The 24,457-nt window shown below is 44.7% G+C and overlaps 1 protein-coding gene across 2 annotated transcripts in view; it reads right to left on the minus strand.

Moving 5' to 3' along the window:
* The window catches only part of USP13 (ubiquitin specific peptidase 13), an 82,371-nt gene that overhangs the window by 7,088 nt on the left and 50,826 nt on the right, over nucleotides 1-24,457 (minus strand). Inside the window, exons 7-20 of one of the 2 annotated variants that reach the window (XM_081190139.1) lie at nucleotides 23,590-23,684; nucleotides 22,200-22,387; nucleotides 20,383-20,454; nucleotides 19,534-19,627; nucleotides 12,931-13,056; nucleotides 11,879-12,032; nucleotides 10,420-10,594; nucleotides 9,929-10,017; nucleotides 9,571-9,693; nucleotides 8,815-8,841; nucleotides 6,372-6,515; nucleotides 5,212-5,378; nucleotides 3,741-3,903; nucleotides 683-767 (exon numbers count right to left, since the gene is read on the minus strand). In XM_081190139.1, coding sequence (XP_081046265.1) covers nucleotides 683-767; nucleotides 3,741-3,903; nucleotides 5,212-5,378; nucleotides 6,372-6,515; nucleotides 8,815-8,841; nucleotides 9,571-9,693; nucleotides 9,929-10,017; nucleotides 10,420-10,594; nucleotides 11,879-12,032; nucleotides 12,931-13,056; nucleotides 19,534-19,627; nucleotides 20,383-20,454; nucleotides 22,200-22,387; nucleotides 23,590-23,684 — 1,702 coding nt within the window. The remainder of the gene's footprint in view (nucleotides 1-682; nucleotides 768-3,740; nucleotides 3,904-5,211; nucleotides 5,379-6,371; nucleotides 6,516-8,814; nucleotides 8,842-9,570; nucleotides 9,694-9,928; nucleotides 10,018-10,419; nucleotides 10,595-11,878; nucleotides 12,033-12,930; nucleotides 13,057-19,533; nucleotides 19,628-20,382; nucleotides 20,455-22,199; nucleotides 22,388-23,589; nucleotides 23,685-24,457) is intronic. The other variant, XM_081190140.1, reaches the window with a different exon arrangement.

A 24,457-nucleotide genomic window follows, 5' to 3' on the forward strand; every position in this document is an offset into this window, starting at 1 on the left:
AAGGCAGGTGAATCTTGCCAGAAAGGACAGAATGCGAGGGGGAATAGTAGAGCTTAGGAGACAAGAGCATGACTGGATTGAGGCAGGTGGAAAGGAGGAGAAAGAGATCAGGTAGATCCAGCAATGCGAACTTGGAAGCCTGCCCTAGTCCTTTCAGTGGAATTTGCTTCCACGACAAAGTGGTTAGGACCAAAGTGCCAAGCTCACTTTGAGCTTTGTTCAAACCTGGTAGTTTTACAGTGGTGCCCCGCAAGACGAATGCCTCGCAAGACGGAAAACTCGCTAGACGAAAGAGTTTTCCGTTTTGGAGGTGCTTCGCAAAACGAATCTCCTATGGGCTTGCTTCGCAAGATGACAATGTCTTGCGAGTTCCTGCTGGTTTTTTTCCCTCCCCCCCCCCTTTTCTAAGCCGCTAAGCTGCTTATCAGCTGATCCGATCAGCAGATAAGCCACTAAAAGCTGCTAATAGCGCTAATAGCGCTAAGCCGCTTATCAGCTGTTCCAATCAGCAGATAAGCCGCTAAAAGCCGCTAAAAGCCGCTAATAGCGCTAATCCTTCAATGGGCTTGCTTCGCAAGATGAAAAAAACCACTAGACGAAGAGAATCACAGAACGGATTCTTTTCGTCTTGCGAGGCACCACTGTACTAATTTTATATTATCTAACAGTTCCACCTACTCACCTTCCCTCCTTTTTGAGATGACAAACATAATGGCCACTCATTGTAGATGTTCCCATGTGACTGATGAACCCAAAAAGTTCATATCCTGTGCAAGGAAAATACCAAATATGAGAAGCAGGGATGTGAAGAGATATCCTTAGCAAGCCAAGTCCAGCAGCAGTCGCATCATGCAAGCATCATGTTAGTTATCCATTCGTTCACTCATCATATTTTGAACCTTCCCCTCCCTCAGGGGATACAGGGGGACATACTAGGCTTGTCTGTTTCCCCCCACCCAAGAAATCCATTTTTAAATGAAACAGACATCTGGAAAATAGCACGGAACATGCATGTAGCTAGTCTCTCATGTTCTTCTCTTGATGTAAACACACACCCGGAAGTAAAAATAATAATTAATAATAATAATTTATTATTTATACCCCGCCCATATGGCTGGGCTTCCCCAGCCACTCTGGGCGGCTTCCAAAAGAATATCAAAATACTATAATACATCAAACATTAAAAGCTTCCCTAAACAGGGCTGCCTTCAGATGTCTTCTAAAAGCCTGGTAGTTGTTGTTCTCTTTGACATCTGGTGGGAGGGCGTTCCACAGGGAAGGCGCCACTACCGAGAAGGCCCTCTGCCTGGTTCCCTGTAACTTGGCTTCTCGCAGTGAGGGAACCGCCAGAAGGCCCTCAACGCTGGACCTCAGTGTCCGGGTAGAACGATGGGGGTGGAGACGCTCCTTCAAATATACTGGACCAAGGCCGTTTAGGGCTTTAAAGGTCAGCACCAACACTTTGAATTGTGCTCGGAAACGTACTGGGAGCCAATGTAGGTCTTTCAAGACCGGTGTTATGTGGTCTCGGTGGCTGCTCCCAGTCACCAGTCTAGCTGCCGCATTCTGGATTAGTTGTAGTTTCCGGGTCACCTTCAAAGGTAGCCCCACGTAGAGCGCGTTGCAGTAATCCAAGCGGGAATGGTCTCTCTGTCCCCTCTACACCCCATGCTTGTGCAGAGAAACATACTGTAATGTAATGGGGCTGGCGTAGCAACTGTTATATGAGATTATCTACCATGTGTTTTGATACTTTGTCGTGCACCAAGAGGAGCCATAGCACAATCTCAACCACACCTAATCTTCCCTGTATTACAGATGGGATTAATGGGATTTTGAATTAATGAGAAATTGTTCAAATGTTTGATATTATATTTTATAGCTTGTTTTTTTGAATATATTTTAAACTGATAGAACTTGCAACATTGGCGTTATCACCACTGCACTCCAACCAAATAATTATTATGATGCCCCAAAATACACTTTCATATTCCGATTATACGATATACGATATCTTTATTGTCATTGTCCCATGCAGGACAATGAAATTGAAAAACTACATAAAACTACATAAAAACTACATAAAACATTCAAAAACCCCTAAAAACTCTGAAACCCCATTTTAAAATACACTATGCTATAGAGACCCCTTATGCTGCATTTAGAACCAGAATTACTTTTGCGTAGAAACTGTTTCTCAGGCGGCTAGTCCTGGCCTTTATAACCCTATACCTTCTTCCAGAAGGCAGAAGCTGAAAGAGATCATTTCCAGGGTGCGTACTATCCTGCGCTATCTCTGCCGCTTTCTTATGGCACCTGGCAGCATAGATTTGATCTAAGGTGGGAAGAGTGCACCCAATTATTCTCTCTGCAGTCTTTACAACCCTGGAAAGCATTGTGTTTTTTCCCTGGCCGTGCAGCTCCCAAACCACACACACAGACCATAAGTTAATATGCTCTCCACAGTGCAATGGTAAAATGCCATCAACAGGTCCTTTGAGAGATTGTTTTTCCGGAGGATTCTCAGAAAATATAACCTCTGCTGTGCTCTCTTCACCAGCTCTTTGCTGTTTTCTCCCCAGGTTAGGTCGTCTCTCAACTCCATTCCCAGAAATTGAAACACCGAGACCTGTTATTCACATGGCCCCGCAAAAACCTTGTGAGAAACAGAGTCAAGCACTATTTGCTACTTCCAGGCTTTCTAAGGTGACTGTGGTCTACTTCTTTCTGCTCAGTACTCTTCAGCTGCTGTCCAACAGCGCCATCCTGTGGCTGGTTTTAGATTTCCCCCCCCTGCAAGGATCATTGTCACCATCAAGGTAAAAAACGAAGCAGATTAGCTTTTGTTACAGCCAGGTATAAAAATGAGGAGAAAATGTGAGTCTAAATGTGTCCAAGCAGCACAGAGAAATGTCTGCCCCCTCTGGGCATCTGTATCAAAAGCTGCTTCAAATCAATAGTCCACACAGCTTGCACTATCTAGTCTAACTAGGGCTATGGGATCTTAAGACAAAGGCAGCCTTCCCACCAGAGTCACTTTAATGAGAGTTGCCAGGGGCTAAACCTGAGGACTTCTGCACACCAAAGAGTTGTTTCACACATTACACAGTAACAAGCCCAGGTTTGCCATCAAGCATACATTCAACAGGGGGCCTGCAGTGAATCCTGGCTCCTTAATGAGCGCATCATTACAACGAATATTGTACATTTGCAGGTGTGCTTATGAAAATGTTTCTTCCCATTCACTTTTTGCATCAGGAAGAGGTCTGTAGAAATCAAAAGCCAACTTGCTGATTTAGGGTTTTTAGTTTGCCATAATTAGAATTCTTAAAAAAGACTAAATATGACTTTTCTGCATTTTTTTGGTCTTACTCAGGCAGCACAAAATAACCCCATTTGTCGAATAAAATAGACAAATGAACCTATCCTTCCTTGCTGACCTTTCCAAGGTTGGACAAAACTTAGCCGTTCTGACAGGCATTTCAGGGTATCTGGAGAGGGTTTGGGGTTTTAATACTGCTACTGTTGACCTTTAGCCATTCAGTTCGTGTTGGCAGTTTCAGTGAACTGATTTTGGTATTTGTCATTTTAAGACTGACTGATAATTGTACGTTTTGTACATGGTTGTATATCACCATTTCTGTTGATAGTGGAGAAACGATTCATAGCCGCAGCAAATACATTTGGGAAAAGGGAATAAGATATGAACAACCAAAGCAAAGTGTCTATGGGAAACTTACGCCCAGAGCCGTCTTTGATCCTGGGTCCTTCTGGATCAGATTCTGCAAGGATGTTGGCATTCACATGGTTCTCTAGGTCCATGGTTTCAGAAGTCGTTTCGTTCTCCTCCTCTGGCTCTGGGTGACTGAAGATCCAGTCTAATGCATGCTCCAGGTTATTATTCTGCCAACCAATAGGAAGATAAAATAGCCAACAGCCATCAGCATCAGTACAACCATTGTGGCTTGGGTGCCTTTTCCCAAAAATAAAAAAACCTGTTGGTGCATTGTTCCCTTTGTATGGGAAACACAAACAAAAGGTGGAGGGACAAAACCTGCTGCAAATGGAAATATTCCCACTGCAGCAGAGAGGCTTCTTCATCTTTACGTGTCTGAAGCTCACTGAGTCGATTTAAGCACCATGAACAGCGACAACCTCAACAGAGTCTCCTTCAGTTCAGCAGAGCAGCTGTATTAGGCTGTGCAATGTGGTTGCCATAATCCCGTATTTGCTCCTATGTCATGTTTAACTTCCACCCACATAGTCTGGACAGATTGTGTTGGTCTGGTACCAAACTAAGGATACCCTCACCTAGCTGGAGAAGTAATCCTCTATCTTAACTAACGGGAAGAGCAAGCGTTACAAATATTATGATGCCAGGGAGGGCAACAAATGAATGGAGCCTTCAGGCTGCTGCTGCAGCAGTAATAAAAAATGCAAGCTAACTTAATTCAGCACCAGCTTTTGCAAGCTACAGTCTACTTTATCCATGTCATTCATCTAATTATGTCAGCTCATGCCCATCAATCTCAGGCCCAAATAACTTTGTCCTTACGATTATATAGCCCTCTTATTCAGTTCACTGTTACTCAAACTGCACATTTCTGAATTTTCCACTCCAGCTCTTTCCCATCCTCACCAGGTGAGAATGCCTTTTGCATCAACCTGCTGGCTAGTGTACTAACTTTTAGCACGAGTTCCAGGGAACCCGGAGACTGGGGCTCCTCAGTGAGGAGTCGCCACAAGATGAGCATCTCTGAAAGCATCCGTTGCAACAATGAATGACAGGGTACCAGGTTGAGGAAGGCTGTGCTATAGAAATAATAAATAGGCACCTCAAACAGAGAAGTTCTGAGTATTGGTCAAAGAGTTGCCTTCTCTTTAAAAGTCTCCAGCCAGTCTTCCTAAAGCTGCTTCCCAACCCTCAATAAGCTATTGGCAAAGAAGATTTTGCAGCCAAGATTTTCCCCTGACTAGTACCTATGAACAGGATGCCGCCTAAACTTAATTCCCCAAAGGAAAAGTAGTGCAAGGTCTTCCTTTGTCAAATGTCCTGCTGCCACTGCTAATGGCAGAAAAAGGGCCTGTTCTGCTTTGGATAATGACATTAATTTACCATACCAGCTTTTGAAAGTCATATTTGATGAGGAAGTGGAGGACGTCTGCATCTGTGCTAAAAATAGACCCCAAATAATTTGCCGGACGACTCACTGTTGCCCGTAGCGCATGGAAAGCTATATTCCGCTGAAAGCCCATAGAGGTAATGATGGCAACCATTTCTTCTGGGGGCTGGTTATCCAGCCCAACAACTGCTGCTCCACCTGCCCCAGGAAAAGTGGCTCCTCCGTAACCAGGGATGGCTAAGGGCTCTGCAAAATCTGGAACATAAGCGGCAAATATTTAAATCTCTGCAAACAAATTGAGCGCCTATTCCTAAACCAGGAGAAGCTGAGTTCCAGTCACCGGACAGCAACAACAAGAGAGGGTTGTTCCTTTCATGCCTTGCTTGTGGGCTCCATGGGGAGGAAGCAGAAACATTGAACTAGGTGGATGTTTGGGTCTGATCAAGCAGGTCTCCACTTATGTTCATACAGATGTATTTGCAAGGCAGGAAGCAAATGACTAGATACCCGCAAAGTCCATCCCACACCCATGATTCTGCAATGATAGGCTAATCTAGGATGGAACAGTGAAGGAAGCTGGTGAAGCTGTCTGTGGATTGCTCCCAATTTAAAGGAATACAAAACAACAAACCCCTGTGTTGCACACTTAACACAACAAACAATATCAGTGAATACAAACACGAAGACCAGTATACTAGATAGCACTGCAATTCTGTGTGAAGTTTATATATACAAAATTATATATGCAAGTGAATACAGACACGAAGACCAGTATACTAGATAACACTGCAATTCTGTGTGAAGTTTATATAGTTTTCATGTACACAGGTCATTGTTTCATATTCGAATTCTTTCGCAGTTGTGCTGAAGAAGATTCCAGCGAAACAGTCAGATTATCCGGGATCACTGTCCTCCATTGTTATTCACTTACTACTTAGGCACCATGAACGCCTAAAAAAGTTTTACCGCTTAGCCCACAGGATAGTATCTATTACTTTGTTTCAACTATAGACTTATTATACTTCTACAGACTTTCAAAGTTTGACAGACGTGTGTTCATTTGATTTCAAATATATTAGAGAATTTACAAGTGTACACATTTTGTTTTTGTTGTACTGAATCATGTATATCATGCAATAAGAATTGCAGTGCTATCCAATTAAAAGGAAGCATAGAGAGCACAGAAGTGTCCTAGCGGGCATGGTGATGTCTATTGCAGACATATGTGCACCCAATCAGATTACAGACCTGGTTCTTCCATGTGGGCAATGATCCAGTTGAAAGCCACCTCAGCACCCATGTTGCCTGTATAGTAGACAGCCTTACGGCATGCTTCCAGTGGAAAACCCATCTCGGCTAGCTGCATCACTGAGGATTCATCAATATCTGGAGCTGAGAGAGAGAGAGGACATACCCAATGTGAGAAGCTGTCAAACAAAACAAGAGCAAAGCAAAACACCATCGTATCCCATCAATGGAGAGGGCTTTGTGTTTCAACAGTGGCACAAAATGTGCAGTTTTCATAGAATTGAGAACCTACAATTTGCTGCGAAACCTTTCTGGCCCTCATAATTGTAATAAAAAGGTTGAGGCAGCATCTGTTGGAAACTCCAACTATCCAGTAAAAAGAGAAAGACAGTTAACTTTACAGCTCTATATCCCTTCCCATGGCTGCCACCATCCTTACTCTCACCTCTAATATTAATCAGTCATCTTTTTTCCATTTCTGAGCCCGGTCCTGTTTTTGAGGTTTCCAAATGCTGAAAATGCCTTTTAATTCTCACACACTTTGCATGCTTAGCAGATCTGCTCTCCTGTTAATTTATTCAAATTTTAACGTTCAGGCTTTAAAAAAAATATCTTGTCCAGAACTCACAACCCAAGCATTAGTGTGCATGGAATGTCACATTCAATTTTATACTTGCTAAGACCAGCAGACAACTGAACATCTGTGCAACTTTCTACAATGATCTTGCATTTACACAGGCTCAGTTTCGCTCTAAAGAATAACACAGCATAAATCACTCGGAGAAATATGGACACGCACTACTGAGATGCAAGCACACAAATGGTTATGAGAGCCTACAAAGATCAGTTGAGGCATTTGATATTCCCTATGCTGAGTCAAAGGAACATTTCAGAGGCATAGCAACGCTAGCTTCCCAGGTTTTTCTGTACCACAGCTACTCCAAATTTTAAGGTTTACTCACATACATTACTGGAACCTCAGCAACAGATTTTCAACGAAGGTTTTGCAAAAGGGTGAGCTGAAGGCAATAGCTTCAGTCAATTTAAGCTCAGACAGGATCGCCAATGTTATGGTTCATCGTCCACAGGAATCCGCAATTCCATTGTGGGATGTATGTGTGTAAGGCAGAATGCAAAGTGAGGGCAACTTCCAATAGTCTTGGAACCATAATCTATTGCACGGCTGGAAGCAGACATTTCTTAGGACACTCTGGCCCTTAGCAGCCACTTGAGCAAATTGGCATAGGGAATACAGAATGAAGACCATAATATTAGCTTCAGGTGAGCCATTAACTGTCATGCAAACAGCCCCAATATTCCAGGTGCAACAGCAGTGCTCTGTCTACTAGACAGCTAAGGCTGGAAGTCTTCAAATTAATGCAGAGTGAGGGACCTCTAGCCAGAGAACATTCCCATCTCACCTCTGGGCCTCTCCCCAGTCGACCCTGCCCACTCCCTCAGTCCCACAATGCTTTTCGCAACCCTTTGATGTTAGGTTTAATGTTTTATATTTCTACTTGCTGGGTTATGTTGGCATTGGGCATCCCGGTTGTGGTGTGACCCTCTCCAGAGAGGCTCACCTTGAATGTTCCTTGTGGTTATTTTCACACGATGTAAAGTTTTTAAAAAAGTTCTCAGGACTTTAAAAAAACCCCTGCAATATTTATGTTTTGAATCACTGCTTGAATAATGTTATTGGGCAGCCTATATAAAATACCAAAAATCAACAAATATTTTTTTAAACAATCAATTATGCAATTCTCCCACCACCATATTCAGGCACATTCCAAGGTGATTTGATTCAATTCAATGGGGATTTGTTAAAAAGCTAAATCTGCTCCTCTTTATTCCCATCTGACAAACTGGGCCTTGGGGTCAGAAGATGTTCGTTTGCAGAAAAAGAAAATATGTCTCTCAATGGCCAAATGGAATCTCCAGTACCCTCTGAATACTAGCAAGCCAGAACAAACAACGAGGGAGAGCTCTTGTCATCATGCCCTACTTTGTAGGCTTTCCAGAAGTATTTGGCTGGCTACAGTTGGAAGCAAAAGACTGTTTTGTGGGTTCGATCCAACAAGGCTATTCCAATGACAATACATAAATCTGATGCTCCGTCCAATGTGGGAGCAAAGAATTATGCCAAAGAAAATTAGCATACCCAAGCCTTGAACCAATTGTGAGGGAGTAAAGATGAAGACGATTCCAACACAGGAGAACAGTCCCTGATGTCTCCCTGGTACTTTTCACATCTTCCACCAAATAATCAAGCAAACATTAAGAATAGGTTGGAAGACATTCAAAACAATGGCACAATTAAAAGCCCAAAGAGAAGAGCTTCCATGCATCTCTCTACAGACAGAGAGCCCCTGTGCAGCAGCAAATAAGTTCACTAAAACAGCCTTAAAAATAAAATAAAGCCAACATAATGAAATGAAATACATACGCTCCATGAAATGGTTCGTCATGCCATCTGAAAGTGAAGAAGGCAAAGTGAGGGAGTGTGCATTGGGATGGCGAGAGAGAGGAAGCTGGCCAGTTCTGTGTTGGGTGCAAACACTAGATCCCATCACTGCTATAAAGTCAAGGCCTTGTTTGGACATTAGATGTGCTTGTTTCCATAAGACTAGGGCTTCAGATCTGGTCATGGGGATCTGTGCCCTTGGCCTAACCAATATGCTCAGCCCACCTTCCCCTGCTTCTTTGCATAGATGTGTGCACACACCTGCAGGCTGACCACATCTATGCATCTCCTCTAAATCAGGTCCTCAATCTTCTATGTACTTTGTGGCCCACCAGAACTACCCCAATGCCTATGCTTGAGTAGACTTCCTTGATCCTGGGCTCCCCATTCTCCACTGCTTGCTCCTCATATTACTTCCAGGTTGGGTCTTTGGAGCTCAGTCTCAATTCCTGCCTGCACACCACGCAAAATTTTGTCAAGGAATGGAATCCCACTTACTAAACCAGGAAACAGGCCTCAATTCTATAACTGGCTACTTCTCTCACACCCATGAGCCCAGCGCCCAATGGCTGCGGTGCAAAGGATGTGCCATGGAGATGTTGGAGCTTGTCATCCCATAAGAAGTCCCATATGAACAGGTAGGGAGCAAAAGTGACAAAGGAACAGAAAAGAAGTTCAACTAACAGTTGTGGTGGAGAATGGTGGGGGAGTAGAGATCCTCGTGGTAGCAGGCAGTACCTTTGGGGTCATCAGGAATGATAATGGGCGGAGAGATATCTGGGAGCTCCTCCTCTCCTGGTTGGAGGCCTGTGGCACGGAGGTGGCTGATGTCCAGAAGATCTGGCATGTCTATGGAAACATCTGCAAACACAGCAGGGCAAAAAAAGCCTATAGATGCACAGCAAATATGTTACAGGAACATTAAAGCACGCTCCCATACTCAGCTCCCCAAACCCAGTGCTTTAGTCCTAAACCAAAAAAAAAGCAGGGACTGATTCTCCATAACAATGGTTTCTGTACTCTCAGGGAATCCCATGAAACCTTACAGGAGAACCCAGGACAATTGAATATAGAACAGAATATTCAGAGCACATACCAAGCTTCTTAGGGATCCAATCCAAGCCAAAAGTGAACTTCTTTATCTGTACTACTAGGTACTCGGGAAACGAGGCAAAGCGAGAGGTTCTGGAAACAAAAGCAATTTCAAGTGAATGAAGCTGAGCCATAGGAATACAAAACCAAAAGAGTGCTGCACTCAAAAACAGATTCACGCTGGAAGAATGGAAGGAGACTGAAGGATCCGTATTGGGACCAGTGACTTTTAATTTGTTCAAAAGCAATCTGGAGTCTGGTCTGATCCAGGAGGAATCCTTTTATGTACTCAATACGTAGCTGGGAGCGGGGATTTGGAGGCAATGGGGAGCAAGGAAAAGCCAGTCCCCACAAACACAGATACAAAGGTTCCTGAATTTAATCCTATTTTTATTTGTATTCCCAAGCCATTCAGGAGGCTGCGATTGAAGCTTCTTAAGGACATCTCACTCTCTTAACATGCATACCCATGTATAGGACAAACTGCAGACTCACTTAACTCCAGCAGACTTGGCTTGAAGGGCACTGCTCCAGAAGTCTTCTACATTATCTGGTTCTGAAAAGGCCTGCAAACAGGCACTAAAAGGGATTTTGGCACGTACAAGCTCTGGCAGGGGCCTCCTTGCAGTTTCAGCTTCTCTCCTCTTCAGTTCGTAAGCAATCAGTTCATCTAACCAGGAACACAAGCAACAACAGAGGACCACTGTGTGTGGAGAATGGACAACCTTATGTGAAGCACTGAGATAATAAATACTGCATTCTCACATGCAGCCTCCTTCAAGTTTCTTCCCTCACTAACCATAAGCATGGTTTGTTATTTTGATATCTAGGATTTACAGTTAAGGTTGAAGTTGGTTAGGAAGACATAGTAAGCTGCCTCATACCAAGTCCACACAGATCAGTTTTGTCTACACAGACTGGTAGTAACCCTCTTGGTTCCAGGTAGGTGTCTTTCCCAGCCTTACCTGAAGAAGCCAGAGATGAGTTATGACCTTTTCCCAGAGGTCAGTCAGTGTGGACAATTCTGAGCTGGATAGACCAACGGTCTGACACAAGACAAGGCAATTTCCTGTGTCACCATTCCCCCATGATGCAATATACAAAACAAAGGGGTGAACTTAACTGTCACCTCGAACAGGTCAGCAGTGTTGCCCAACAGGCCTAACTAGTGCCATGCATGAAAATAATCCTCTGTAACACTCTGGGATTCCATCTCAGCTAACACAGAAGAGGTTCCCTCAAAGTGCAAATTTCCACTGATCATCATGAAGTATTCCACTTAATCCATCTGGTCTCAGACTTTCAGGATATTTTAAAGGACAGCATTTCAGGTATTTTGCATCACAGTAAAACTAAGGATGGTATCACACATGCATGTGTGTGGCGCTGTGGGTTAAACCACAGAGCCTAGGACTTGCTGATCAGAAGGTTGGTGGTTTGAATCCCCGTGATGGGATGAGCTCCTGTTGCTCGGTCCCTGCTCCTGACAACCTAGCAGTTCGAAAGCACGTCAAAGTGCAAGTAGATAAATAGGTACCGCTCCGGCGGGAAGGTAAACGGCGTTTCTGTGCGCTGCTCTGGTTCGCCAGAAGCGGCTTAGTCATGCTGGCCACATGACCCGGAAGCTGTACGCCAGCTCCCTTGGCCAATAAAGCGAGATGAGCGCCACAACCCCAGAGTCGGCCACGACTGGACCTAATGGTCAGGGGTCCCTTTACCTTTACTTTAGAGGCTGGATGAATGAACTGGTTTCTCTCTCTCTCTCTCTCTCTCTCTCGGCAAAGTTTTATCTGTGAAGTTAAATCTAGTTAAATCTGTAATGGCTCACTCACACATGCAAGCCGTTGTGATGCTGAAATAACATGCATGCGTGAATAAACTGAGCTGAACCCAGAAGTTTCTTCTGAAGGACGCAAAAACCATCACATGCAAAGTAGCCTAATTCCCGCCTAACCTTTGTTCACTGCAGCTTCCATTGCTACAGGCAACTGCATGAGATAGTCCACCCTCTCGGTATATCGGACTTTCCTGGACTGGCAGCACTGTGTACGTTCCTCCACCAAGAACCGGAAGACATCGGTTGGGTTTTCTGAACCAATGGGGTTCCTCTGAAGGGAGAAAACAGGTCAGATCTCTTGGACAATCATGACAGCACAAGAATAACCAGGCCACATGCGAAGATCCAAAGTACATCTCCTTGTTGTCCTGGTTTCTGAGATGGGGTGATGCTGATGAGAACCTAAGGAGAGCCTGCTGAACCTAAGGAGAGCCACGACTGGACCTAATGGTCAGGGGTCCCTTTGCCTTTGCCTACTCTGAGTAGGACTCGCATTGACTACAACGCCTACCTTGCAATCAAGTAGTACCGACACAACTGGATGGTGGGAAATAATCTTTTATTTCTGCACTACAATGCTCTATGGGCACAACTGTGAAAGTTTTTCAGGCCTTGTCATCAGTGTCCAAGGAAAAAAAGCTTTCAGTAAGTACTTATCTCCCATGTCAATACTTAAGAGGCTCATGAATTGATTTTTATTAATTTATTTCATGGAACTCCTCAAGATAAAATATGATAAGGCACTACACGTCAATTCACTCAATTGATTTATCTGAAAGGAAATATCCCGATTTCGCTGAATTAGTTGCTGGAAATAGACTCTGCTAACCCAGCAATTAATTATTATTATTACTATTATTTTGTAAAGATCAAAGAATCATCTCCCTTTCTTCCGTTGTCTTCCCTACTGCTGTGGCTCACCCTGGGACCTGGTGGTGAAGTCCGCGTAATAAATCTAACAGCAGCAGCAGCAAGATTTCCAGTGTAAGCTCCTTGGGGCAAAGACACATCTTATTTTGCTGATGTAAATCAACAAAGGTGCCATGTACACCTCTGGTACCACGCCAATCAATCAATCATTTTACACCAAAACTACTACATAAGCCTAACATACCATTTTTGTCTGATACAAGCAAAGACAAGACAAGTAGTGGCTAACCCTTGCTCACCTCTATGAGATGTATAAGGTGCAGGAGAAACTCCTGTGCATCTTGCTGCCGATTGGAGGAGAATTCAGGGTGCCCTTTGCTCACAAAAGCTTTGAACATGCGAGGAGAGATGCCATTGTGCTGAGGCTAAAAAGACAGAATAAAATATGCCATGACGCTTCGTAATTAATGCTTTGGTGCATGTGACAAAAACGGCGTTTGTACCACGGTTATGATCCTCCTTCCCATCTTTCTCAGTATCAAGTTACCCAAAGAGCTATTCCCATTGGGAGAGGAACAGATTTAATTATTAACCCAATGGCACACATGGGAAGTTTAGGGATGAACTGGTGCAATTCACAACACCACTTGATAACCTATGCATGTTCTACGTGAAGTGGGAGGTGGCAGCAAGTCTTCAGGTACCCCCACAATCCCAGAAAAAGACGAAGTCATGCATGTGTGACTCCAAATGTACATAATGACATCACATAATTTGCAATAAAGCAGGGTTATTATTAATTTTAGTTTAGTTATGGTTGTTTTAGGTAACACTCCTCCTGCCCATCTATTAAATGGACAGGGACCAGCATGCACCAACACACCTTGCAGGGATTGTCTTTACATTTCCCCACATCTATGGAATGATTTCAGGGAGGTGAAGGGAGATACTGGGAATTCTGAAAACTATTTTGGGCAATACGCATATGGCCTCCACTGCCCTGCAGACAGAAGGAATGTCAGAACAAAACTCCAGCTACCTTGTATGCTGCTTAGTTCTGTGTCAGAAAGCTTTGGAAAAAATAGCGTAATATTAAAAAATCAAACCTGCCAGGCAACAGGGGCCATAGGTCAATGCTGCCTTCATGCAATGCAAGTAGAGCAGCATTATTTATCTATTTCATTTCATTTCTGAATCGCTGCCCATGAGGCATCTCAAAGCCATTGACAATATAAACACATATAGCAAATACATTTTAAAAATGATTATAAATATAAAAATTGGAATGGCACATACATAAAAATCAATCCAAAACACAAGGCAAGGTAACAGCTAGGATAAAGATTTCAGAAGGCTTGTTGAAAGAGGGACGTATCAAGATTCAAGGGTTTTTAGGTAAGCCAGCATGGTCAGTGATTGGAGATGGTGGGAGCTGTAGACCTTGTCTTCCGGAAAGCACATGGGTAAGGGACAGGAGGAATGCATATGCACGAACTGTAAAGGTACCCCTGCCCGTACGGGCCAGTCATGTCTGACTCTAGGGTTGTGCGCTCATCTCACTTAAGAGGCTGGGAGCCGGCGCTGTCCGGAGACACTTCTGGGTCACATGGCCAGTGTGACGAAGCTGCTCTGGCAAGCCAGCACCAGCGCAGCACACGGAAACGCTGTTTACCTTCCCGCTATAAAGCGGTCCCTATTTATCTACTTGCACTTAGGGGTGCTTTCGAACTGCTAGGTGGGCAGGAGCTGGGACCGAAAGACGGGAGCTCACCCCGCCGCAGGGATTTGAACCGCCGACCATACGATTGGCAAGTCCTAGGCACTGAGGTTTTACCCACAGCGCCACCCGCGTCCTGACACGAACTGTTGGGCCAGGAGAACTGGGAACCTGGGCAATGCAATGCTGGACGCATTCACACTATGGGCTGAAACTGATTTAATTAATAGCTATCCCCTCTTGTGAAGCCTGTAGTTTTGTTTGCATGAGAGAAGGATAAGAACACGTGAAGAACTCTGGCAGATCAGATCAAGGGTCCATCTGGTTAGGGCATGAAGGCTATTGCTCTTCTGCCATGTTTGCTCTTGCTCTTGGTATTGACAAACACGGAAGATGCTGGCTGCGGCTCATGAGAGGTGTAATCCAACATCTTGAGGGCACCATGTTTGCTACCCTTGAACACTCCCCTCCTTATACCACCCTCCCCCAAATCTCCTGTTTATTATTTACTTTGGTAAACCGTCCTCTATGGAATTTCCTTCTCCTGCCAAGCTAATCTGCTGCAGTGCACAGGCAGATTTTAAAGTGTGTGTGTGTGTGTGTGTGTGTATGCTTGTTTGTTTGTTTGGTTTTGCGTGGGAGGGGGAGAGAGAGAGAGAGAGAGAAAGAGTGTGCGAACACACACACACACACACACACACACACTGAGAGCAACAAGAGAGAAAATTCTGGCAACGCTTTCCCCATCAACAGTTGCAAAACCGTTTAGCTAAAAATAAGCTGGGTCAGATCATTCAATCTCTCACATGAACGCTTTGGGCAGGAGGCACCCAATGACGTCGCCCAACGATGGATGGATTCCAAAGATGCAAGAAATTAAAATATACAGCAGCTCTCTATGAAGCGTGTTAACAGGCACCATGTAATGTGCCACAGTCTCAGTGTGAAAAACAAGGTAGATATATCCGAGTAAATCTGATGGACCATTTTTACACTAAACTTGGCATTGCCTGTCAGAAATAAGAGTGTGAGGAAGAAAATGTAAAATCAATCACAGCTATGACGCTTCTGTTTCGACTGCATTGCCTCTCATGATGGGAGTGCATTAATATGAACTAAAGCTGAAATGTGCTCCTTTCCTAAATAGGTTTTGAACTTATGTTTTTCATGGGGTGGAGGAGGGGGCAGGCAAACAGGTAGTTCCACTGAGACGGTCAGAGAAAGCAGTTTGCTCAATAAGTTATTCTGGATTCACACATAATATGAAAGTCGTGATTTTGTACAGGTAGCCCGAGAGATTGGGGCAGAGGGGGGCAGTAACATGGAGAGCAAGGAAACCATCCTTCAATTGCAACACGGAGAATTGGATGGTAAAGCTTTGCAAAACATCAGCAACGGGATTTGCATTTGTCTTGTTTTGTTTCTGTAGGTTATATAGGCAGAAAACTCTTTGGCTGCACTAAGTTTGGGCACCCCAGCCCACATTGGTTAGGAGGCTCCGCTGATGCCTCTCATCCAGTCCTCCGCCCATGTCCAAGTCAAAGCACCCTTTACTCCACCAATCACACAGAGGCTCAACACTTTCCTCATCAACTCTTCATCAACACAGCAGCTCCACCAAATAGCACGACCCAAATAGCATGTGAAAAGGATCTAGGAGTCTTGGTTGACCACAAACTTGACATGAGCCAACAGTGTGACGCGGCAGCTAAAAAAGCCAATGCAATTCTGGGCTGCATCAATAGGAGTATAGCATCTAGATCAAGGGATTCTGCTCTGGTCAGACCTCACCTGGAGTACTGTGTCCAGTTCTGGGCACCACAGTTCAAGAAGGACACTGACAAACTGGAACGTGTCCAGAGGAGGGCAACCAAAATGGTCAAAGGCCTGGAAACGATGCCTTATGAGGAACAGCTAAGGGAGCTGGGCATGTTTAGCCTGGAGAAGAGGAGGTTAAGGGGTGATATGATAGCCATGTTCAAATATATAAAAGGATGTCATATAGAGGAGGGAGAAAGATTGTTTTCTGCTGCTCCAGAGAAGCGGACACAGAGCAATGGATCCAAACTACAAGAAAGAAGATTCCACCTAAATATTAGGAAGAACTTCCTGACAGTAAGGGCTGTTCGACAGTGGAATTTGCTGCCAAGGAGTGTGGTGGAGTCTCCTTCTTTGGAGGTCTTTAAGCAGAGGCTTGACAACCATATGTCAGGAGTGCTCTGATGGTGTTTCCTGCTTGGCAGGAGGTTGGACTCGATCGCCCTTGTGGTCTATTCCAACTCTATGATTCTATGACCCTTGGGGAAAGGCTACTGTAAACATGATGCTGGTCCAAGAAGGGAGTGGCAAGAGTGGTTTTACTCTGCCACAAAACCCCGCTCTTGGCCTAACTTCAACGACACAATTGTTGTGAAGGTAAAACGGAATTCCATGCATGTTACTCCAGAGTTACTATCCAGATGATAGGCAGGATACAAAAGTGGGAAGCAAAGAGGAATGCATGCCCATAACTTCTCTCTAGTGCTGAAAGACAGGGCAGCTGTGGTTTCTCCCATTCCCTCAGTCAGAAGGCAATAATAGGGGGTGGATGAAGAGTAGTAAAAGAAAACCCACTGAGAAAGCTCACCACTACTGGCTCCCATCCTGGCTTGAGCCAGTCGTACACATGTTCTACTATGCACGGGGTTCAGATTTTGGAACACCACTAAAAACAACTGAGAAGCAAGATCTGCAACGGTACATCAAAACATTTCATATGTTGGCAGAGGCAACGCAGCCACCTCATCACAGACCAGGAGCTAAAATGCATAGGCTCTCCCTAGAACCAATTTGCGCTCAGTTGGTCATGTGAATAAGCTCCAATTCTCCCCATCTTCTTTAGGGACTCTATAAACTGAGGACTGCTGTTAAAGAACTGTTAGCTAATTGATAAACCAACCATGTTTAAATAATTTTTTGTTTTAGCAAAGCCTCCATACAGCTGCCTTTCTACAGATCCTGAGGGGTGCAATAGCTTAGACTTTAATAAAGAAAAGCTGCCACTATCATTTAGAAAGGAAATGCCATCTTTGGGACCATCTTGCTGCTAAACAAATATACAGTGGTACCTCAGGTTACAGACGCTTCAGGTTACAGACTCTGCTAACCCAGAAATAGTGCTTCAGGTTAAGAATTTTGCTTCAGGATGAGAACAGAAATCTTGCTCCAGCGGCACAGCAGCAGCAGGAGGCCCCATTAACTAAAGTGCTGCTTCAGGTTAAGAACAGTTTCAGGTTAAGAATGGACCTCCGGAACGAATTAAGTACTTAAGGCGAGGTACCACTGTAGCCCTAATTAGCAACTTGGATGGGTGACCACTAAGAACCCAATTCAGGGAAAGATGTATTTTTAATAAGAATAAGAATAATAGGTACAGGAGGTGAGTCCTTTAAAAAAGGATGGGGGTTATGCCATCTTTAACATTTTATATTTAATCCCTTATTTAAGCAGGAACATACCAGAACCAAAACAGCCTCCCCAAAGCAGAAGGTGAATATCTTTAACTATTGGCCTTAACCCATTAGAATTTCCCTTAGCTGACTAAAATTAGCTTTGAGTAATTACTCAGTTCAAAGTTTTAAGCTTTTTTAAAAAAAAAATGTGTTGCAGATTTAAAATGATTTCAAACAAATAATTACTCTTCTGGTTGAACTTGCAACCCTGCTATAAATACGCCACTGCGTTTACTCTGAGTAGTTCTTCCAGGAACAAAAATTCCTCTCCAGCTACTGCATCTCTTGTATCCATTACATGGTGACCTTTCCTTTCCAAACACACCACCTTAGAGAGGAAGGGTGGGGACATTGTGAGTTTCCAAGTTTTAGGGTAACAAAAGATTGACAGCGACACAAAACGCTAACTGGACACAAGCTGAACTATGTCCGACAGTGTCCTAATAAAAGCAAAGATTATACGGCATGCAGCCATAAATATATCAATTTTTTTAATCCCCCAGTGGGCCAAACATACTAGCTCCAAGCACTGCTTCCAGAATGCAACAATACTGCCTCAGTAAAGGAAAGATAAATAGAAGGCTGTCCTCAACCGCTCAGAGGTGCTGAAGTCAAATCTGTGCTGCGTTCCTTGCTGCAGTTCTTAAAAATATTCAGGTTTGTCCTGTTTCTATATGCATTTGCTCTGGCTAGGACTCTGGGCTGCTTTTGGGGTATATCTGCCACCAGCAGTTATCAGGCTTTCTGCCTTCAGGGCTTCATTCCACACTGAGCCACCTTGGCAAGAAACCACAGCAGATTTGCTACGGCACTGCCAATGCATTATAGATTATGTCTAAGAACGTGTTCTGGGGAGCCATGCTCAGCTGATGCAGGGCACAGACCAGATCTGTCGACAGAGGCATAGCTAGGTGGGGGGTGGCACACCGTGGGGGGCGGCACTTACCGCAGGGCCTGCAGGCGCCCTAGCCATGCGTCTCTCTTGGATGGCTTGGGTGCCTGAAGGCTCTGCGCTGCCCAAAACAGCAGCATGGGGCTTGCGTCTGCCCGCCTCCCCCAGGCTCAGCCTCCCTACAGCTATAGGTGAGGTGGCAGTGAGGCTCCACACAGCACACCCTGCCCCGGTTCGGCCCGCCCAGTGGGCAGCTTGCCCCACCCCCATGGGCAGCTTGCCCTGGGCACCCAAGCAGCTAGCTACGCTGTTGCCTGGATGCCTCTTCTGTTAGAATTCCTGCTCCATGATTGCAGTCATGGGATTTTTGTCTTTCACATGACGGTGTATGTTTTGACACCGCACAGTAGGAAGTGATGGAGACAGGATGTTTGTGTTACTGTGTTCCGTGAAGTGGGACTATTGTCCTTTGTTCTTTTTCTCTTTGCTGTCTGATGCTAGAGAGAGAGTTGTAGTGCTCTGTGTGTGTTTATATGTAAAGTAGATTAGCCAAAATGCTGAGTTGCTGAGGTTTGTTACGCAACTGCGCATACTCTGCGGATCCCTAAGTGTGCCGGTGTCGGTTGGCATCGGTCGCTGTGATGTTTGGGCTGAAAAAAGCTTATGACGCTCCCGAACGATCGTCTAGGAGGGAGGGAACATGCCAGTCGTGCATGTGTCTCTGCCAGGGTCCTACACGAGTGTAGGCTGAACTCCTGACATCTTCTACCTAGTTATCAAGCTGTGCATGCTAGGTAAATACCTTGTGTTCTTCTTTCATCACCTGTTCAATGAGCTCAGATTTCGTTGGTGGTTTAGAGTATTGGCCTGAAAGGAGGCCATGTCCCAATTTAGCCCTGTAGTAGAGGGAGGGGGGTAGGGGTGGGGTGGGGTGGGAGTAGGGAAGGAGAGAGAAAGCACACAAAATGTTTCCCACCAGGCTCAGAGTAGGGAGAAAACAGCAGGAGGGTGAAAGTAAGGGAAAATTTGGCCCATCTGTTAACACACACACTGAACACACATCCTTACTATGATCTACCTAAGCTTCTTCCCTCTTGGCACCCCCATTTCAAAAAGCAGCAAGTCACACAAAATAGTGTAGCGTTAGCTATGTGGGAGAAAATACTCTCCATACCACATAGCTATGCTTATTACAAACAACAGGACTACTCTGGTGAAAGTCCAGGTCAAATCAAAGACAGCAATCAGATCAAAGTCAATCAAGCACAATCATTTCTCAAATGTCACAGGTGGTTCCAAAAATAAATTAAATGAAAATTGTAAAGCAGCAAGATAAATACTGAACAAACAAAATCAACAAATGCTTGGCACTATCCACAGAATGGAAACAGCTAAAGTCAGCTTTATAATCAATTACATACTATAAGATAAAGCTACCGTGAATAATTGCCGCTGCAAGCCGTGCCACTAACCAAGTTCAAAAGGAAATCTGTCATTTAATAAGAATGCCAAAAGGCAATTAGTACATTTTCCCCCATGTCCAGAATGGTGTTTGTCTGGGTACCTCATAAAGGTTATTAAAGCAACAAACCATGTGGGAGAAATAACCATTCAGAGAAATCTGCTGCTTAATATAAAGCCTGCCACTTACATTTGCGTGTTGAAATCTTGTGTTGGGTCTAGAGGAGAGTAGTCAAATATCCTTGGAAGGTTTCCTACGTACCTATCCAGAGAGAATTGTGGAGGAAAAAGAGAACATTCAAACAGAGCAGATTGTTTTCCATTGACATAATTTGCTGAGGAGACCATTTGCTCCCATATAGTCTTGCCTAGGCCTTAAAATCTACTTCAGAGGTCTTGCTCTTGTTGCCATCTCAGTATACCCAGTGTGACAAGAATGAGAGGCCGGGTCTTTTCTATAATAGTGCTGAGGTCCCCAAGTCAAAATCCATCAGTCAGACACCATCTCCATCTCTATTCTGTCAGAAACTGAAGACACCTGATTCAATGGGCTTTTAACATATAGCATCTTTTAATTCTACTTCTGGTGGATTTTAATTGCTAACATTCTTAGTCTCTCACTACTGTTGGTTTTTTCTTTGCACTGGTTGCATTGGGTGTTATCCAATGCTTCCACACTGCTGACAGAAGGCATCCGGCAGCAGAACGCAAGAAGGAGGAAATGTTCACCTGTTCCTCCTTCCCATGCACTTCCTCAAAATCTGCCCTGGAGGACTGAGGGTCCTTCAGGAACAGATTTCAGGGGCAGAGGGGGCTGCAGAGAGGAAAAACAGGAATCACTGGACGTTCCTTCCCTCCCGTTTCATCAGAAAAGGGGAAGAATTGAATACCACTCATACAGTCTAACAATCTGTCCAATTTGTATATTTATAGTTTTGGTGCTCTGTTTTTATCCTTATTGCTGCAAAGCCACTCTTAAGTACAACAGCAGAAGAGTGGTGTATAAATAAATGAATGCTTATCCTCAAATTTTGGAGGTTAGAATTGTGAGACACCTGCTAGAACTCCGCAAGCAATACAGTTCCTTCTGGGAGCAAAACAGCAGTTGAGGATCCTCTGTCTCCCCATCTCCATTTGGCTGAAGGATGGAGTGGATTAGTTCCTAGGACAGCTATGCAGACCCTGTTGCTAGGCAAGAGTGTGCAGGGGGAAGGGACTCTAATGAAGAGCCACCCCCTCTGGCCAGGGGTCTCTCAGGGGAAGTATTTATATATGCACTCAATAAACAGATGGTTGCTGCAGGGGTGGGAATAGTGGATGAAAGGTACCCCCGCCCGTACGGGCCAGTCGTGTCCGACTCTAGGGTTATGCGCCCATCTCACTTAAGAGGCCGGGGGCCAGCGCTGCCCGCAGACACTTCCGGGTCACGTGGCCAGCGTGACGAAGCTGCTCTGGCGAGCCAGCGCCAGCGCAGCACACGGAAACGCCGTTTACCTTCCCGCTATAAAGCGGTACCTATTTATCTACTTGCACTTTGATGTGCTTTCGAACTGCTAGGTGGGCAGGAGCTGGGACTGAAAGACGGGAGCTCACCCCGCCACGGGGATTCGAACCGCCGACCATGCGATCGGCAAGTCCTAGGCAATGAGGTTTTACCCACAGAGCCACCCGCATCCTAATGGATGAAGGATCCCTATAAAATCCAGCAAGCTTAGGAGTGCTTTCAAAAAAAGAGAGATGGAAAAAATAAAACATGGGTTGGACATCTATCTATTAGATTCACTTCACATCTAACAAAATATGTAAAGTGAGAATGCAATAACTACATTCACCAATGGACAGGAATACTTCCCAGGAAGTCCCAATTAACCACAGCTCCCTGTTGGGGATAAGCATTGGGGCAGACCTGGAGTCTGCCATTGTATACTGTAGCGAGCCTTAGTAGTGCAATGAGGAACATAAGAGGTTCTAATCTGGTTGCCGCAAAACTTCCCTAGAACGACTTACGCTCTCTGAAATTCAGGGATGCTGAAAATGGCTTGTAGGACAGTGTTGACATAGCAGCTGTTGCCCAGGTTTTTCATGCCTGTGTATCCTGGACCATACATTGGCTTTAGCTTCATGCCAGACTCTTGGATCACTTCCCATTCAGATACTCTGGGTTTGATGTCGTTATCTCTTGAGCCATTCTCCGTCTGAATGCAAAAAAAAAAGAAGCTTTTAAGCAGCAGCAGTTTTCAAAAGCGTATGTTATGAACTTATAAAGCAGGTGTATTTAAATAGAAAAATGAAAAAAACACCTTGTTCTGAGAACTTTCCCAAATGAAACACTAAGCAATAAAATAGTTTGCTTTCTGCTTGCTGAGATACAAATGAAATCATGTCTCCACCTGCTGAATTATCTAAGCAACTGCAATCACAACTTACTCCCACATTTATAGCCGCAACACAGAAAGAGATACTGCTATACCCATAAAAAGCTCCCTCGTTTTTCCATGGAGCTTCACATGCAATATGTGGTAAATAAAAATGAAAATGGAGAGTCCGATTTGCAGAGACCTAAACTTAGGGACGCAGGTGACGCTGTGGGTTAAACCACAGAGCCTAGGACTTGCCGATCAGAAGGTCGGCAGTTTGAATCCCCGCGATGGGGTGAGCTCCCGTTGCTTGGTCCCTGCTCCTGCCAACCTAGCATGCCAGTGCAAGTAGATAAATAGGTACTGCTCCGGCAGGAAGGTAAACGGCATTTCTGTGCACTGCTCTGGTTCGCCAGAAGCAGCTTTGTCATGCTGGCCCCATGACCTGAAGCTGTACGCTGGCTCCCTCGGCCAATAAACCAAGATGAGCACTGCAACCCCTGAGTCGGCAATGACTGGACCTAATGGTCAGGGGTCCCTTTACTTTTTTAAACTTTGCAAAATGTGACTGTACTGTTCAATCCTGGGGGCAGGAGGGCAAGCGTAGCCTTGGTTTCCAAATACACATATATCGTACATCAGGGTTGGGGAACTTCACGCCAAAAGCAGCATTCCAGGCCTCTGTATCTGATCCTAAGTTTACAATCATCGTTCCAACCACTTGCAAGCAGCCCCCAAAAGATTCCCCAGAAGGTAATGTGGTCCCTGGGCTGAGAAAAGTTCCCCACTCCTTTCTCACTTCCCACTCTACATGCTCAGAGCCTTACTGAACTCAGAAACAGCCTGGTGTCGTTTTATTATGTTATCAGATGTCTTTTAGCAGGAGAACATAAACTGAAAAGCAGATTATATATTTTAAAAGAAAGAAGTATCTCCCGCAAGAATGGAAATTGTGCTTTTCCAATTGAGGCACTGATTTCCCCCGCTATTTTCCATGACTGCTGAAGACACAGATCCTGAATAAAAGGAAAGCCGCTTACTACATGCATTTGGAGCATATCAATGCCAAAATGTGCTAAGTGTTTGGCTATGTGTGGGTCCAAAACCGCCTCCTCTTCATCAAAGGAATAGACATCTGCAGAGAAAAGAAGAAAAAGGACTGCTCACCGAGTGTTGCCCATCAGCGTTATTTCACAACAGCATATTCTTGAAACTTTACCACCTACATAATACGCCAAGCGATAGTAATTTTGCTGCGCACATGCCAGCTCAACTATTAAGCAAATTCTGGACATTCTGTTCGCTACCAAGTTCTCCACGTTATAATGGTTCCATTGGCAACCAAGAGACCCCTATTCTAAGGTGCCCTTCAGACATTGCTGCAGCAGCTTGGTGTGCTACTCTTCTGTGGCTTCATCCCACATTGCCCAGCCTGCAGCAGGGGCAATTTGGGAGGCGCAGAATAAGGCATCTGGCTCTGTCCTTGCGGCAGTGAGCTTTCAGGTGTTAGAAAGAAGGTCACACCTAAGAGGCAGAATGAATGCTTTCCGCACAGTAGTTCTCGGGTTCAATCCCTGGAATCTCCAGTTCTTTTAAGGCGGGGTGCCCAAACTTTTTTCAAAGAGGGCCAGATTTGATGAAGTGAGGTCCGACCATAGTTGTTGACCTTTTTTAGAGCTTTTTTTAGGGTTGAAGTTGTTGAGCTTTTTTTAGGACTAGACACCAATTACCGGTAACTGGGGTCTGGATTAGACGGACTTTGGACATGCCTGTTTTAAGGTATCAGAGGGCAGACTTTCTCTGCCTTGAAATTAGAGTGCTGCTGCCAGTCAAGAATAGAAAATGCTTGGCTGCATGAACCAATGGTTTAGTATAAGCTCACTTTGGCTCTATCGACTGGCCAGAGCA

Source organism: Podarcis bocagei, assembly GCF_964188305.1.
Source record: "Podarcis bocagei genome assembly, chromosome: 4".
Taxonomy (NCBI): domain Eukaryota; kingdom Metazoa; phylum Chordata; class Lepidosauria; order Squamata; family Lacertidae; genus Podarcis; species Podarcis bocagei.